At 36.3% G+C, this 16,832-nt stretch overlaps 1 protein-coding gene across 1 annotated transcript in view; it reads right to left on the bottom strand.

Annotated features, from left to right (window-relative positions):
• LOC122909213 (muscular LMNA interacting protein) overlaps positions 1–16,832 on the bottom strand; it is a 149,430-nt gene that overhangs the window by 78,811 nt on the left and 53,787 nt on the right. Inside the window, exons 6-7 of the mRNA XM_044253020.1 lie at positions 11,698–11,763; positions 11,357–11,413 (exon numbers count right to left, since the gene is read on the bottom strand). Of these exons, the coding sequence (XP_044108955.1) occupies positions 11,357–11,413; positions 11,698–11,763 (123 nt within the window). The remainder of the gene's footprint in view (positions 1–11,356; positions 11,414–11,697; positions 11,764–16,832) is intronic.

Raw genomic sequence — 16,832 nt, 5'->3', positions numbered from 1 at the left:
AGCAGGGGAGCTGTGATGGAAGGGCTGGGACACCAGATCACAGAAGCCCTTCCAGGAGCTTGTAAGGACTCTGTTTATATCTAAAGGAAATGTGTAGGCACTGCTGGTTTTCAGCCCAGGGGGGCCATAATCTGACTTATGCTTGAAAAGGGTCTCTTTGATATGTTAAAAATGAATCATAGTGAGACAAGGATAGAGGTAAAAAAAAAAAAAAAAAAAAAAAGTATTGCACTATCCAGCAAAACATGAGGATGGCTCAGCAGTACAAAAAGCATGAAATAATCATATTCTATATACATTTTAAATCTACAGCAATAGGGATTCTTATAGCAATGTGGAATATGAGAGAGAGAGAAGAAGAAAACTTGACACCAAAGTTTCTAGCCTTGTGCAAACAAAGATTAGAATTCTATAGGTAGAGATGGGAAGGCAGGATATGAAATAGTTTTTGTGGGAAGAAATCTAGATTTTAAGTTTTCAGATATTTATTAAAAATCTAAATGGAAACGGAGAATAGATATCTGGGAGAACAGAATTTGGGGTTAATCCCAGACTAGAGATAGAAATTTGAGAGTGGTTAGCATAGACTTGTCTTTCAAAACACCAAAGGAATGAATACAGAGAGGAATGACAAGTCCGAGGATGGTGTCCAGCGTCCCTCTAGCCTTCATAGTTCAGGAAGAGGAGGATGAGCCAGCAAATGATCCTAAGAAATAATAATGGCAAGTGATGTAGGACAAAAACTGAGAGAGCAGTGTCCTGGAAGGCACTAGAGGAATGTGTGCAAAAGAGGAGGGTGCGTCTACTATCTCCAATTTTGCAACTATGGCAGCTCTGACCAGAGCTGAGTTTATAGCAATGGGAAACTGGGGAACGTGGTCTGGGCAGCACAGTGAGGGCACAGACCTGAATGGAGGGGATTAATGGGGAAGGAGGGAATTGAAATCAGAACACCTAATGGTTTTCAACTTTTTTTCTAATTTCTTCCCCATCGTATGGTTGCTTTTCAATCTCAGTTAATAATCTTAAACCTTTCTTCACTGAAGAGTGTTAGTAATCGCATAACTAAAAATATGGGTTTACAAAATCCTTCACTTTCCAAACTCCATCCACATACAAACATACTTGCACCCACACCTGACATTTCCTCTGTTTTCTGTTCTGATACAAGGGCAGGTTTCCAGGTTTTAACCAAATTATATTTATTTGAATTAGGCTGTAGGTTCTATGTCCTTCTGAGGGATTTTCATCCGTCAGGATCTCCCTTTCTTTGGATAATTAGTACCTCCCCTCTAGTGAATCTACCGCATGCCAACTTACTCTTATCATTTTCAGCTTTAAAAAGCAACCCAGAAATCCCTTGACCCTACTCCAGACCCAATTTCCTTCTCCCTTTCACAGCCCAACATTTCCAAGTAGTTGTTTCTGTCTGTTTGTTTTACATATTCTGTCTCTGCTTTCTCATCACATACCACTTTTCAACATCAGAGATAAGGGCAGCAGAGGGGTAATATGAGGGAGAAAAATTTAAGGGTGGTGAAAAGAAGTATCTCTGAGGATAATTTCAAGATGTCCCTTCAGCCTGGCTGGGGGAAAAGAGGACAGTGGAGCACAGGTTTGGACAACTGGACAGTTCTTGAGGCCATCCTCGGAGATGACAATGGAAACGGCTCTTTGAAGAGGAGCGTGGAGAGCCATAAACAAAGGTACAGAGAGGCAAAGAAGAGGAACATCATCTCCAGGGTGGGAAGAGAATGGCACAGGGAGAGTGGTTGACATTACAGCTTTCTACAGCCTGAAACACATGTTCTTTCTGTTCTTCATAAAACAAAAACAAAAGATAAAACTCAGCAGAATTGGCAAATCCTAGGCCCTAGGCTTTTGCATCTTCCACCTAGGCAGCAGGCACACATAGAGCCAAGCAAGCCGATAAGCTCCAAGAACTTTGAGTTTCCATGGAAAAATAATAAGAATCTGAAAAATGTGAATGCTGTAGGAAAAAACAATGGTGCTGTTATTCCTCTCCTAGATTTTTACACAAGAGAAACATGTTCATACAAAATCTTGTTTATAAGTGTTCTTAGCAGCTCTATTGGTAATAGCACCTAAGCAGAAATAACCCAATTGTCCATCAAGTGGTGAAGACTAAGCCTATGGTACGACCATATGACGGAATACTACTCAGCAGTGAAAACAAATGAACTATTGATACATGCAAAAACATGGATGACTCTCATCTGCTTTTTACTAAGTATAAATAATGAGACTCAGAAGACCACATACTGTATAATTCTATGACATTCTTGAAAAGGTAAAAGTATAGAAAGAGAGAAGAGATCAGTAGCTGTCTGGTACTTGGGTTGGAGGGAGGGACATACTACAAAGGAATACAAGGGACCTTATTCATTTGATGGAATGTTTTGTACTTCAGACATGGTAGTGGTCACACAACTGTATTATGCTTTGTGAAAACCCATAGAGCTGTACACTGAAAAGGTAAATTTAACAATGGGTAAACTATACCTCAACAAATAGGACTTTAAAAAAGAAAACTATGTCCGACATAACAAATAACATAGAAATTAAAGGACAGAATAGATACTGAACAAATTATTGAATTGAAATATCAAATCAAGGAATCCCCTTGAAGAAATTAGGAAGCAGTAAATAGAAAAAAAAAGTATAAATATTAAGGCTTATGGAAAACAGAAAGCAAAAGGGACAAAATCACTTTATAAGAGCCCCAGGAGGAAGAAACATTTGAAAACTATGACTAAAAATTATCCTGAATGTAAGGGGCAGAAAAGATTGAAGACTTCAAAGGAGAGGTCACAGAGAGTGTCAATCCAGACATGTAAGAGAAAAAAATGCACCTTATGTTATAAGAAAAATCAGTCACATTAGAGATAAAATTCTACAAACCAAGAAACAAACTCTTTTTTAAAATTTTTTATTGTTATGTTGTTAGCTGACCTATAGAACATCATTCATTTTGGATGTAGTGTTCAATGATTCATTAGCTCTATAGTGCTCAGTGTTCATCACAACACATTATTAAGGAAGAAACAGACTCTTAATTCTAGAGAACACTCTGATGGTTACCAGAGAAAAGATGGGTGAGGGGATGGGTTAAATAGGTGGTGGGGATTAAGGAGTCTACTTGTGATGAGCACCAGGTGTTGTATAGAACTATATTGTACACCAAAAACTAATATAATACTAATATATGTTAACTATACTGGAATTAAATAAAGAAGTAAGTACTACACCAAAAAAAAAAAAAATACAGAAAGAATACAGAGCCACTTGGTAAATGATCACTCTGTAGCAGAAGATTAAATATCATGCTGGCAAAATACTTCACAAGTATGTTCTTGAAGAAAAAGAACGTAGGGAAAAAAGTGTTGAAGAGATAGGACCTATAATTTTCTGTTCAACAAAACTGTAATTTAAATGAAAGGGCAAAATAAAGATATTCTCAAAAACATAGATCACAAAACCAACACAAAAACACCTTGTTTATATAATTTTCAGCAAGATTCCACCAAGAAAAAATAAATAAATCCAGGAGAAAGCTATCAGTGTGTGAGAAATCAGGATCTAAATAAAGAAGATATCAAGAAAGATATAACACAGATATTGCAAAGTGGATAGGAAGGTAAACATAATTATTATCTTTAACAAATTATGTGCAACTAAGCAAAGAAAAGGTAAAGTAGTCAAAATTTTTTAAATTTTCAAGTCAGTCAATGTCAAAATACTAGAAGGAAAGCAGGGGAAAAAAAAAAAAGATTTAGGATCCCAGATAAACAGATTCTCCGGACTGAATATAAAAGTGATATCCAGAAATATATTGTCCTAAAAATAATTAGACCAGAGGGAAAAACATTAAAAAAAAAGTAATAGAGAAAATAGTAAAAAAGTAATGAGGTATGAAAGTAATAGAAAATAGTAACAAAAGATATAGCTAGGAAAACATGAATTTAAAATTGCATACATATATTACCTACATGGAGGTCACTGTTTTCATACTAGATTAAGAACAGCCTCAGGATCAAAAGGATTATATATGCTATTTTTTTAAAGATTTTATTTATTTATTTGACAGACAGAGATCACAAGTAGGCAAAGAAGCAGGCAGAGAGAGAGAAGGAAGCAGGCTCCCTGTTGAGCAGAGAGCCCAATGTGGGGCTCAATCCCAGGACCCTGGGATCATGACCTGAGCCAAAGGCAGAGGCTTTAACCCACTGAGCCACCCAGGCACCCCTATATATGCTAATAAGGGTATAAAAATAAAAAAGATGAGAATGAACACCACAAATAAGCAAAAGCAACACAAGTTCAAAATATACAAGTCAAACCTAATAAACACTACTCTAGCTTTATCTTTGTCTTCCTCTAGGCAGCAATTACCACAATTACATTCTCTTACTCTTGTAGCTTACCACATAGTTATTTTCCTCTCACAACAATGGACATTTCGTCTCCTCTACTGGCTTCTCCTCTACCTCTTTTATTGGACCTACATTATTTTGTTCCTTGGAGCTCTCTGTAGGGCACTCCCAACATTAATGTGCCCATCATCTCCAGATCTCTCCTACAAGTTCCAGACATATCAGTTTAAGGCCCCCTGGTACACACTTCAAACTCATCCTGTCCAAAGTGAACATACCCCTCTCCCCTCTTCCACATTTTGCCTTCTACATGAATGTCTGTGCTCAAGGCAGAAACCTGGAGTTCATCCATGATTTTACTCTCCTAGACTACTTCCATCCAACCCCGCAGCAAGTCTAAAATATCTCTCAAACCCACATGCTCACCTCTAGCCCCCTGAACCCACCCCACTTAGGCCATCATCACTGACTGGTCCTCCACAGCAGAGCCCCCCCACAGCAGCCATCTTGATCATTGTCAATCAGTTTATATTATTCCCCCATATTTTTATATCCCTCCATCTTCCATGGATTCCAAATTTCACACTATTAAATATAAGCATACCTTGTATTATTGTGCTTCACTTTGTTGTGCTTTGTAGATAATGTGTTTTTCACAAATTAAAATTTTGTGGCAACCTGTGACAAAAGTTTATCAGCACGTTTTCCAACATTTGCTACTTTGTGTTTCTGTGCCACTTATTGGTAATTCTTGCACTATTTCAAACTTTTTCATTATTGTTCTATTTGTTATGGTGATCTGTGATCAGTAATCTTTGATGTTATAATTGTAATTATATTGGGGTGCCATGAGCCATGCCCATGTCAGAAGGCAAAGATGTGTTCTGACTTCCCCAAAACTCTTTCTGCAATCTCTTTCCCTTAACCTTGGTCTCCCTGTTCCCTGAAAAATAACAAAATTGAAAAATTGAAATTCGGTCAATTAAGAACCTATAATGGCCTCTTAGTGTTCATGTAAAAGGAAGAGTTGCACATCCCTCCCTTTAAATCAAAAGCTGGAAATGATTCAGCTTAGTGAGGAAGGCATGTTGAAAGCCAGGAGAAACCCAGAGCTAAGCTTCTCATGCCAAACAGCCAAGTTGTGAATGCACAGGAGAAGTTGTTTCAGGAAATTAAAAGTGCTACTCCAGCAAACATACAAGTGATAAGAAAGAAACAGACTTATTGCTGATGTGGAGAAAGATTTTGCCATCTGGGTAAAAGATCAAAATAGCCACTAACATTCCCTTAAGCCAAAGCCTAAACCAGAGCAAGACCCTAACTCTCTTCAAATCTCTGGGAGAGATAAGGAAGGCTTGGAGAGATGAGGAAGCTGCAGAAGAAAAGCTTGAAGCCTGCAGAGGTGGGTTCATGAGGTTTAAGGAAAGAAACCATCTCTATACAACTCAAGTGCAAGGTGAACCAGCAAATGCTGATTTGGGAGCTGCAGGTTATCCAGAAGATTTAGGGAGAATTCGTGAAGGAGGCTGCACTAAACTACAGATTTTCAATGTAGATGAGACAGCCTCATACTGGAAGAAGGTGCCATCTAGGACTTACATAGCTAGAGAGGAGAAATCAGTGCCTGGCTTCAAAGCTTCCAAGGTTAGGGGCCAACTCTCTTGTTAGGGACTAATGTAGCTGGTGACTTTAAGTTGAAGCCAGTGTTCATTGACAATTCTGAAAATCCTAGGAATAATCCTTGAGAATTATGCTAAATCTACTTTGTGCTCTATAAATGGAACAAAGAGTGTAGATGACAGCACATCTGTTTATTACATGGTTTACTGGATATCTGAAGCCCACTGTTGAGACCTACTGTTCAGAAAGAAAGATTCCTTTCAAATATTACTGTTCATTGACAAAAGAACTTGTCACCCAAGAACTCTGATGGAAATGTACAGCAAGACGAATGTTGTTGCCATGACTGCTATTCCAACATTTATTCTGCAGCTCATGGATCAATGAGTAATATTGACTTTTAAGTCTTACTATGTCATTTACAGCAACATGGAAAGACCTTGAGGATATTATGCTAAGTGAAATAAGTCAGACAGAGAAAGACAAATACCATATGATTTCACTTATATGTGGAGTATAAAAACAAAACAAAACAAAAAACAAACAAAAAAACAAATGAGCCAACAAATAAACAAACCGGAAAAATACTCCTAAATACAGAGAACAAACTGATGGTGGCCAGAAGGGAGGAGGCAAGGGAATGGTCAAATGAATGAAGGAAAGTGGGAGGTATAGGCTTCCAGTTATGGAATGAATAATTCACAGGAATAAAAGATACAGCATAGGGAATATAGTCAGTGGTATAATAATAGCATTGTATGCTGACAGACAGTAGCTACAATTGTGGTGACATAGGATAATATACAGAATTGTCATATCACGATGTTGCACACCTGAAGCTAATAGGATATTATGTATCAATATACTCCAACTTTATTGATTTTATTTATTTGTATTTTTTTCAAAGAGGAGGAGACCAAGCACAAGCCAAAAGGGGACGGGCTGAGGAAGAGAGAGAATCCCTATACCTCAATTTTTTTAAAAAAGAAAAAATGAAATCAGGTAAGGTGATGCCGCCAGCTTTATTTTTGTTTTTCAACATTTCCTTAGCGATTCGGGGTCTCTTCTGATTCCATACAAATTTTAGGATTATTTGCTCCAGCTCTTTGAAGAATGCCGGTGGAATTTTGATCGGAATGGCATTAAAAGTATAGATTGCTCTAGGCAGTATAGACATTTTAACAATGTTTATTCTTCCGATCCAAGAGCATGGAATGGTCTTCCATCTTTTTGTGTCTTCTTCAATTTCTTTCATGAGTGTTCTATAGTTCCTCAAGTATAGATCCTTTACCTCTTTAGTTAGGTTTATTCCCAGGTATCTTATGGTTCTTGGTGCTATAGTAAATGGAATCGATTCTCTAATTTCCCTTTCTGTATTTTCATTGTTAGTGTATAAGAAAGCCACTGATTTCTGCACATTCTCTTACACCGTACACAAAGATCAACTCAAAATGGATAAAAGACCTCAACGTGAGACAGGAATCTATCAGAATCTTAGAGGAGAACATAGGCAGTAATCTCTTCGATATCAGCCACAGCAACTTCTTTCAAGATACGTCTCCAAAGGCAAAGGAAACAAAAGCGAAAATAAACTTCTGGGACTTCATCAAAATCAAAAGCTTCTGCACAGCAAAGGAAACAGTCAAAAAAACAAAGAGGCAACCCACGGAATGGGAGAAGATATTTGCAAATGACAGTACAGACAAAAGGTTGATATCCAGGATCTATAATGAACTCCTCAAACTCAACCCACACGAAACAGACAAACACATCAAAAAATGGGCAGAAGATATGAACAGACACTTCTCCAATCAAGAAATACAAATGGCTATCAGACACATGAAAAAATGCTCATCATCATTAGCCCTCAGGGAGATTCAAATTAAAACCACATTGAGATATCACCTTACACCAGTTAGAATGGCCAAAATTAACAAAACAGGAAACAACATGTGTTGGAGAGGTTGTGGAGAAAGGGGAACCCTCTTACACTGTTGGTGGGAATGCAAGTTGGTGCAGCCTCTTTGGAGAACAGTGTGGAGATTCCTCAAGAAATTAAAAATAGAGCTTCCCTACGACCCTGCAATTGCACTCCTGGGTATTTACCCCAAAGATACAGATGTCGTGAAAAGAAGGGCCATCTGTACCCCAATGTTTATAGCAGCAATGGCCACAGTCGCCAAACTATGGAAAGAACCAAGATGCCCTTCAACGGATGAGTGGATAAGGAAGATGTGGTCCATATACACTATGGAGTATTATGCCTCCATCAGAAAGGACGAATATCCAACTTTTGTAGCAACATGGACGGGACTGGAAGAGATTATGCTGAGTGAAATCAGTCAAGCAGAGAGAGTCAATTATCATATGGTTTCACTCATTTGTGGAGCATAACCAATAGCATGGAGGACAAGGGGCGTTAGAGAGTAGTAGGGAATTTGGGTAAATTGGAAGGGGAGGTGAACCATGACTATGGACTCTGAAAAACAATCTGAGGGGTTTGAAGTGGCGGGGGGGTGGGAGGTTGGGGTACCAGGTGGTGGGTATTATAGAGGGCACAGCTTGCATGGAGCACTGGGTGTGGTGAAAAAATAATGAATACTGTTTTTCTGAAAATAAATAAATTGGGGAAAAAAAAAATGAAAAGAAAACTTTCTGGACAGGATTCACCATTCTTGATGCCATTAAGAACATATGTGACTCATGGGAAGAGGTCAGAATATCAACACTGACATGAGTTTGGAAGAACTTGATTTCAACCCTCAGGAGGACTTGAAGGAGTTCAAGATTTCACTAGGGGAAGTAAGTGCAGATGGGGTGGAAACAGCAAGACCTAAAATTGGAAGTGGAGCCTGAAGATGTGCCTGAGTTGCTGCAATCTCGTGATCAAACTCGAATGGATGAGGAGTTGTTTCTGGTGGAGGAACAAAGAACACGGTTTCTTGAGATGGAATGTACTCTTGATAAAGATAGTGGGAAGATTGTTGAAATGATAACAAAGTATTTAGAACATGACATTTCTAAGGATTTGAGAGGCAGGATTTGAGAGGACTAACTAATTGTGAAAGAAGTTCTGCGGGTAAAATGCCATCAGACAGCATCACACACTACAGAGAAATCATGGAAGGAAGAGTCCATTGAGGAGGCAAACTTCATCATTGCCTTGTTTGAAGAAATTGCCACAGCCACCCCGGCCTTCAGCAACCACCACCCTGAGCAGTCAGCGGCCATCAACATGGAGGCAAGACCCTCCACCAGCAAAAAGGTTATGACTCTCTGAAAGTTCAGAGGACAGTTAGCATTATTTAACAATAAAGTATTTTTAATTAAGATATGTCCATTGTTTTCTAGACATGTTATTACACACTTAACAGACAGCGATATATTGTGAACATAAATTTTATATGTATTGGGAAATGGAAAAAATGCACTTGATTCACTTTATTGCAATATTCACCATATTGCTATGGGCTGGAACTGGAAGGCTCAGTTCCAGCCCATACCCATAGCAATATGGGTATGCTGTAAGTATCTAAGTCACTATCCCTAGCCCATCGTCCCATTTCACATGCTCAGGCCCTGGTTCCTTATACTGCAGCCATACTCACCTTCATCTTCATACACACTAAGTTCCTTCCTGCCTCAGGAAATGTGGACGTGCTTACACCTGAAAGCTAATCTCCCTGATCTCTCTATACTTTGGACTCTTCCCATCTTTGCTTTCAGCTTGAATTCCTCTTTCTGATCACTACATCCAAAATATTACCTTGCTTACGTTACCTTGCTTGCCATTATCTCCTTAATGCCTCACACCATCAGGCCCATAGTAGGCCCTTAATAAATACTTGATGAATGAAACAATTGTCTTAAATTTAGTGACCTAGAATAATGTATTTTGATACTATAAGCATTAAATATTTGTTAAATATAACAATAATATATATTATTCACATAGTATTACTTAAGTTTTATTCCTATTATAAAATATAAAGTACTTTTTATATGTTCAACAAACAGAATGAAAATATACTTTAAAATTTATGTAGCTTCAAAGAAATCAATATTTCATATTTTTAGATTAAAATACTTAAAGAATATACAATGAATAGGCAAATATAAAAATTACAATTATCTATTTGTAGGTCCTCTCTGCTAAAATATCATTTGTTAATACTGATGATTATTAGTTACTGAGTTCCTAGGTCATTATTCATGGATAATTATAGTTTTGATAATCCAATCAAAAATTAGGATACTCTTCTAGTCATAAGCAATTCTGTACATTTAAAACCTGCTTTGTATATACAATGTACAACTTTTTTTTTTTAAATTTTATTTATTTAATTGACAGAGAGAGAGAGAGACAGCAAGAGAGGCAACACAAGCAGGGGGAGTGGGAGAAAGAGAAGCAGGCTTCCTGTTGAGCAGGGAGCCCGGCAATGCAGGGCTCAATCCCAGGACCCTGGGCTCATGACCTGAACCGAAGGCAGATGCTTAATGACTGAGCCACCGAGGTGTTCCCACAATGTACAATTTTTAAAGGGAACCTGAAAAAAACATTTACACTCACTCAAAGAGTGAAAATACAGCTAACCAAAAATCCTTAACAATTATAAAGAAAAAGCCACAACCATTTTGAAAATTTGATGAGATCTGTATTAAGCATTCAAAAAAAAATAATGTAGCATTTTATTCCAATAAACGAAAATGACTATTATAAGAAGGAAATAATTAAATACTCAGTTAAAACAATTAATGACTTAGTATCCTAACAATCTAAAATATCCAGTTTTCTGTCCCTGTGAGTCAAAAAACAACAAAATAAGCTTAGTCGACCAAAAGGAAAAAAAGTTCCAGAAATACCTGTGTGAAAGCTCTTAGCCTAATGTAACTTCGGTCTACTTCCTTTCCCACTTCTGCAATTCTAAGTGACTGTGAATTACATAAGTACTGAAGCTATGGTATGAGATAAAGATAAGCCACAAATTCTATATGCCGTTCTTAAAATGCTTCTTGAAATGCCAACTATAAGGACAAAGTCTAACACTTTGGCTTTCAAACTGTTTGAACTTAACCCATAGTTAGTAATAAATTTTACTTTGTAACCCTGAACACATATACTTACATCCATACACGTAAACAAATTGAAACATACTTCAACAATACTACTCACTAGTTGTAATCAAGTCTGATATTTTACATTCCTATTATTCTGTTTTTAAGATGCTGGTTGCTATTCAACTAATTAACTTTCCAATTCACGACAGAGTCTTAACCTGCAGTTTAAAACCATTGTCTAGTCACTCTTATGGTTCAGCAAATTATATCAAATATATACATACTTTCATTGTGTCAGAACCCAACAATGTCTGTGAGGAACTCGAGGGAGAGTCAGAATGCTGGAAAAGAAAAAAAAAACAAGAAGGACAAACCTAAGACGCATCATACTCAAACAGAGGAAAATGAAGAGAAGCGAAGCAAATGTTTGAATTGCACATTCTAGTCTAAGGCATTACCATAGACAAGGAATCCTGTAAGACCTTATCAATGGTAGCACAGAGCTCTTCAGTTTGCTGCCTGAGCTGTGCAGGGAAACAAAACTGGAAGAATTGAAACCAGGTACTGAGTTAGCAATGAGTTTCGGTCTTTTGTTTCAAAAGCATGGGTAATCTGAAGTCATTACCTCCAGAGGTGGGTCTAAAGTGTTGTCCTTGAAGACACTTTCAGTCTTGGCTGGTTCATCAAGCGCCTAGTGATAAACGAAATAGTTCTCTTGTGAGGCTTTTAGTCAAATATACATGTAGTAGAAAAGTCTCTTCAAAAAGCCCTGTATCTCAAGATTTCAAAAAGAAAAAAAAAAAAAAAGACTTTGAATCATTGATGATGATCTATTATCTGGCATAGAAGCATTGCTCACATCTGTCTAGTTTCTCCAATGTAATGAGTATCTCCAACATACGGTATTGAAATAAAGAAAGGAAGCCAAACTTTTTAACATACACACTGGAACTTGGACATGTTATACATCCAGAAGACACTTGTCCCCTTCAAAGAAATCACTTTGGGAAGTGACATACAGAAACAATGATGTAGCCCTTTCTCAAAATACCACAAAAACTATTTTTGAGAAAATGCTTCAGGGCCAGTTTAATAAGAAACATGCACACACAAGAAAGAAACTTGCCTAATTTTTAATCATTTAGGTATAAAAAATTGAGGTTACCTGATTCATTAGACTTGGCCTCGGATGACATCCAACTCTTTTGAAAAATACTTTTTGTATATTGTGATATAGGGTCAGGTATCTACTTTTTATTTACTGTGATATAGTTCAGATACCTATTTTAGACATATAGATTAGATATGGAGAAAGTAAGATGGCACTCCATACCGTGTTCATATGCCATTGAGAATAACTAGTTTCACATAATAATGGAAACCAGTATGCATTCCTCCCTGCTTGCTTTTTCATCTTCCACATGAACCTGAGAATTCATAACTCACTAATTTTGTATTTATCATTATGTGTACACCTTTAATTTTTAAAATGTAGCAATATATTTAATCATCACTAACCAATATATAAGGTTATGTTGTGCAAATCTTCTAATTTCATATAAAAACAAAATATGATTCTGGAACTTTTGTTTGTTTGTTTGCTTGCTTTAAACCACTTTATTGAGATATGGTTGAAATAGAAAAATCTGTACCTATTTAACATATGCAACTGATGTGTTTGGAAACAAGTATATATCCATGAAACCATGTCAACAGTCTATTGCCATAAACATGTCCATCACCTCTGAAAATTTTCTCTTGCCCTTATTGTTTTCCATATAGCTATTAATTTAGTTGTTGGACCTCCACATTATATCCCATTTTATGCATATTCCACAACAAAATGGATATTTCTTCAAGTACAGAATATTTAGGGTGCCCCATATTTTCCCTATTAAAAACTGTAACAACTATCTCCCATGTACACTTTTCTTTATAACATATTTGTAGTTTAAGACTAAAGAAAAAGATAGCTTTTTCAGATATTGTGAAATTTTTCTTTAAAACAATTGTATAATTTTACGCTCGTAACTGCAATAAATGAGAGTTCCTGTTCTTCAGACTTTGAAGAATCTTAACATCCTGACATACATAAAATATCTCCCTATGGTTTTAGGTTGAATTTGCCTGATAATTTTTGAGGTTGGGCCTCTTTTATGTATTTACTGGTCATTCATGTTTCCTTTTATATATGTATTCATTGTTCTATTGGGTAATCTGCTTTTTATTCATTTGTTGGAAAAGTTTATATAATTTTGATGCAAAGTATTTGTCAGTTAGATGTGGCACACATGTCTTCACCCAGTGTTGCCTTCCCTTTTCATGATTGCTGTTATGTCTTACGATAACACACACAACTTTTCATTGCAATACAGTCAAAATTTTCATCATTTTCCTTTGTGATTTAAGGAACCCTTTTCTAACCTAGTAAGTCACGCCCTTGGGTGGAATTCTTAAAATTTGGGTTGCTTCATATGTGGTCTAAATCCTTCATGCCTCACAGAGAAGCTGGGAGTTGGGGATTCTTTCCCAACCACGTGGAGCTGTGCCAGCATTAGAGTTTATAAGTACAGGGTATCTCAGCCTTTCCTTTTTTTTAACCTGTTTTGATCTTCTCATTCATCCAGTTTGTAAGAGTCACTCACATAGTTTCTGGATTTTTCTCAGAGGGAATTGTTCAACATACAGCTGTATATTTGGTGTGTCTATGGGAAGAGGAAATTTCAGAAGTCTCATACTGCCATCTTGGTCCCACTCCTTTATCATCTCTAATATTTATTTGTGTACCTACTTTTTTAAACAATCAGTTTCTCCAGAGAATGATCAATTTCTCATCTCTTAATTGAACTACATATTGGCATTGACCTTCTTTGACATATTCATATTCCATTTCAGGAATATATGTTAATATCTTTAACTAATTCCTTCCCTCTACCTTTTTTTGGATTTATCCTGACCTTTCTGAATGTATTCCTTTTGTTGCATTTCACAAGTCATTATATATAGTATGATCACTGTCATTCCATTTTCAATACATCTTTAAACACTTCTGTTAAGATTACTTAGACTCATGGGCTATTTAAAAGAGGTTTTCTCTATTAATTTTTAAAAATGAGAATTTTTCCCAATTTTAAAATTATCTATTTTAGTTATGCTATAGCCAGAGAATTTTTTCTTCAGAATAGTGACTTTTTATGAAGTTTGAGATTTATGACATAAGACACGGTTTTATAAATATTCCATTTATGCTTAAGAAAATATCTATCTTCTGTGGTCTGCAGGCTTCTGCATGTAAGTGTGTGTCTATCTGATCAAAATTATTGTTTTATTCAATTTATCCTAGTTTTACTGGGTTCCCTGCATAAGTGCTCTATCAATAATTGAAAGAGGTATCATAAAATCTCAGGGAATAATAGTGGGTTTGTTAATCTCTCCCTGTGATACCAGCAATTTTTGCTCAACATAGTTTGAAGTCATTTTATTAGCTACATTCATAATTAGAAGTATTCCTCCCTCATGACTTAAATGTTTATCATTATAAAGTGACCCTCTGTCTCACCAGTAATGCTTTATGTCTTAATATCTACTTTGCCTCATATAACCAAATGCTTTGATTAGCATTTTACTAGTATATTATTTTATGCCTCTTTCTTCTTCAACTTCCTACATTCAAACATTAAAAATCAGTGGTTTATAAATAGCAGATGTCTAGAATTCATTTTTTGATCCAGTCTAATTTCCACTGTCTTTTAGCTGGAGAGGTTAACATTTCTTTTATTATAATTACTTATATGTTTAAATGTTTCCAAAACATTTTGTTTTATTTTTGTTTTACTTTTCCTATTTCATTTTTATTCAGTTTTTGAATATTTTAATTGATTAAATTTGTTTTTTTTTTAACTCATTTGCCCTCCACTAATTTGGATATCATGGCAAAGAAAATGCTAGATGTTCATCAGAGATTTTCATTTTCTTGGACACAGATATACGTTTCTTTGGTTTCAAGAATTTAAGTATGATCTTGTGACTTATTCTTATGAAATAAATGTGAGTAGAAGCCATGCATAACCTCTGGTACAAGGCAGCTAAGAGTGGATATGACTTTCCATAATTCTTTCTTTCATCTTCTTCAGATAACTAAGACACAAGATGGTAGCCGACTACCTTCCTAAGTCACTGAATTACTAAGAACTCATGTGGGAGAGAAAAAATAAACACTACAAACATGGATATGGAAAGGAAATAAACAATGATTGTGTTAAGCCACTGAAATATCAGGGTTTGTCCACTGTGGCAGTGAGTATGGCTTACACTAAAACTAATATGAATGTTATAGACTATTTTTTTTTAACAAATTAACCTTGAAAATTTTTCTTTTTATACCAAGGTCTAAACCAAGCAGTACAAAATCTAGATTCAATTCACATACTATTCAATAATCTAGCAATTGTATAGCTCTCTTCAACCCCTACTCTTGTTTTTATTTTCTAATTGCCTTATAAATGTATTTGAATATGCTACCAACATATTATCATGTTTTAATTTTTTTAACTACTTTTTTTTTCTTTTTAAAGATTTTATTTATTTGACAGAGAGAGAAAAAGAGATCACAAGTAGGCAGAGAAGCAGGCAGAGATGGGGGGTGGGGAAGAAGCAGGCTCCCAGCTGAGCAGAGAGCCCCACGTGGGGATGGATCCCAGGACCCTGGAATCATGACCTGAGCCGAAGGCAGAGGCTTTAACCCACTGAGTCACTCAGGTGCCCCTCATGTTTTAATTTTTGCCTTAGTTATATGTATGTTAAAGGAACTTTTACAACATAGTATTTTATAGTTATCCACATATTTATTATTTTCCATGTTCTGCTTTCCTTCCTGAAGTTCTGAGTTTCTATTCACCATTATTTACCTTCAGCTTGACGAAATTCCTTTAGCATATTTTGTTGTACAAATCTGTAATCAACAAATTCTCTCAGTCTTCTTTCAGCTGAAAACATCTTTATTTTGCCTTCAGTCTTGAAGGGGTTTTCCCCAGCCAAATAATAACAACTCTCATAAGAGAGAGTTTTTTCCTATCTCTCTCTCTCAGCATTTAAAGGTGTCATTCCATTCATTGTCATCTGGCCTCCACTGTTTCTAATGAGAAGTTAGCAATTATTTTATTGTTGTTCCTTGGTATGTAATGCATTATTTTTCCCTGACTGCTTCCAAAATTTTCTCCTTATATATGATTTTTAGAAGTTTGATTGTAATATGCTCAGTCATGATTTTCTTTGAATTAAACATTTTGGGGACTATCTGAGCTTCTAAAAAGTATTACATATTATACCAAATATGGAAAAATTTTGTCTATTAGTCATTCAAATATTTTTTTTACCCCATTCTCTCCTCACCCTCTGTGACTCTAATTACATTTTTTTTCAAAGATTTTATGTATTCATTTGACAGAGAGAAATCACAAGTAGATGGAGAGGCAGGCAGAGAGAGAGGGAAGCAGGCTCCCGGCTGAGCAGAGAGCCCGATGTGGGACTCGATCCCAGGACCCCGAGATCATGACCCGAGCCGAAGGCAGCGGCTTAACCTACTGAGTCACCCAGGCGCCCCTCTAATTACATTTTAATATCATCCCCCATGTCACTGGAACTCTGTTCATCTATTTGTGTTCCCCTTTTATTTAGATCAGGTCATTTCTAGCAATTTATCTTCAAGTTCACTGACACATCTGCGTCTTCATTTTTTCCTTGAAAAATACAGTACATTTT

Source organism: Neovison vison, chromosome 1 (assembly GCF_020171115.1).
Source record: "Neovison vison isolate M4711 chromosome 1, ASM_NN_V1, whole genome shotgun sequence".
In the NCBI taxonomy this organism is placed as follows: domain Eukaryota; kingdom Metazoa; phylum Chordata; class Mammalia; order Carnivora; family Mustelidae; genus Neogale; species Neogale vison.
The sequence above is the reverse complement of the archived record's forward strand: the minus strand, read 5'-3'. Positions and strand labels throughout refer to the sequence as shown.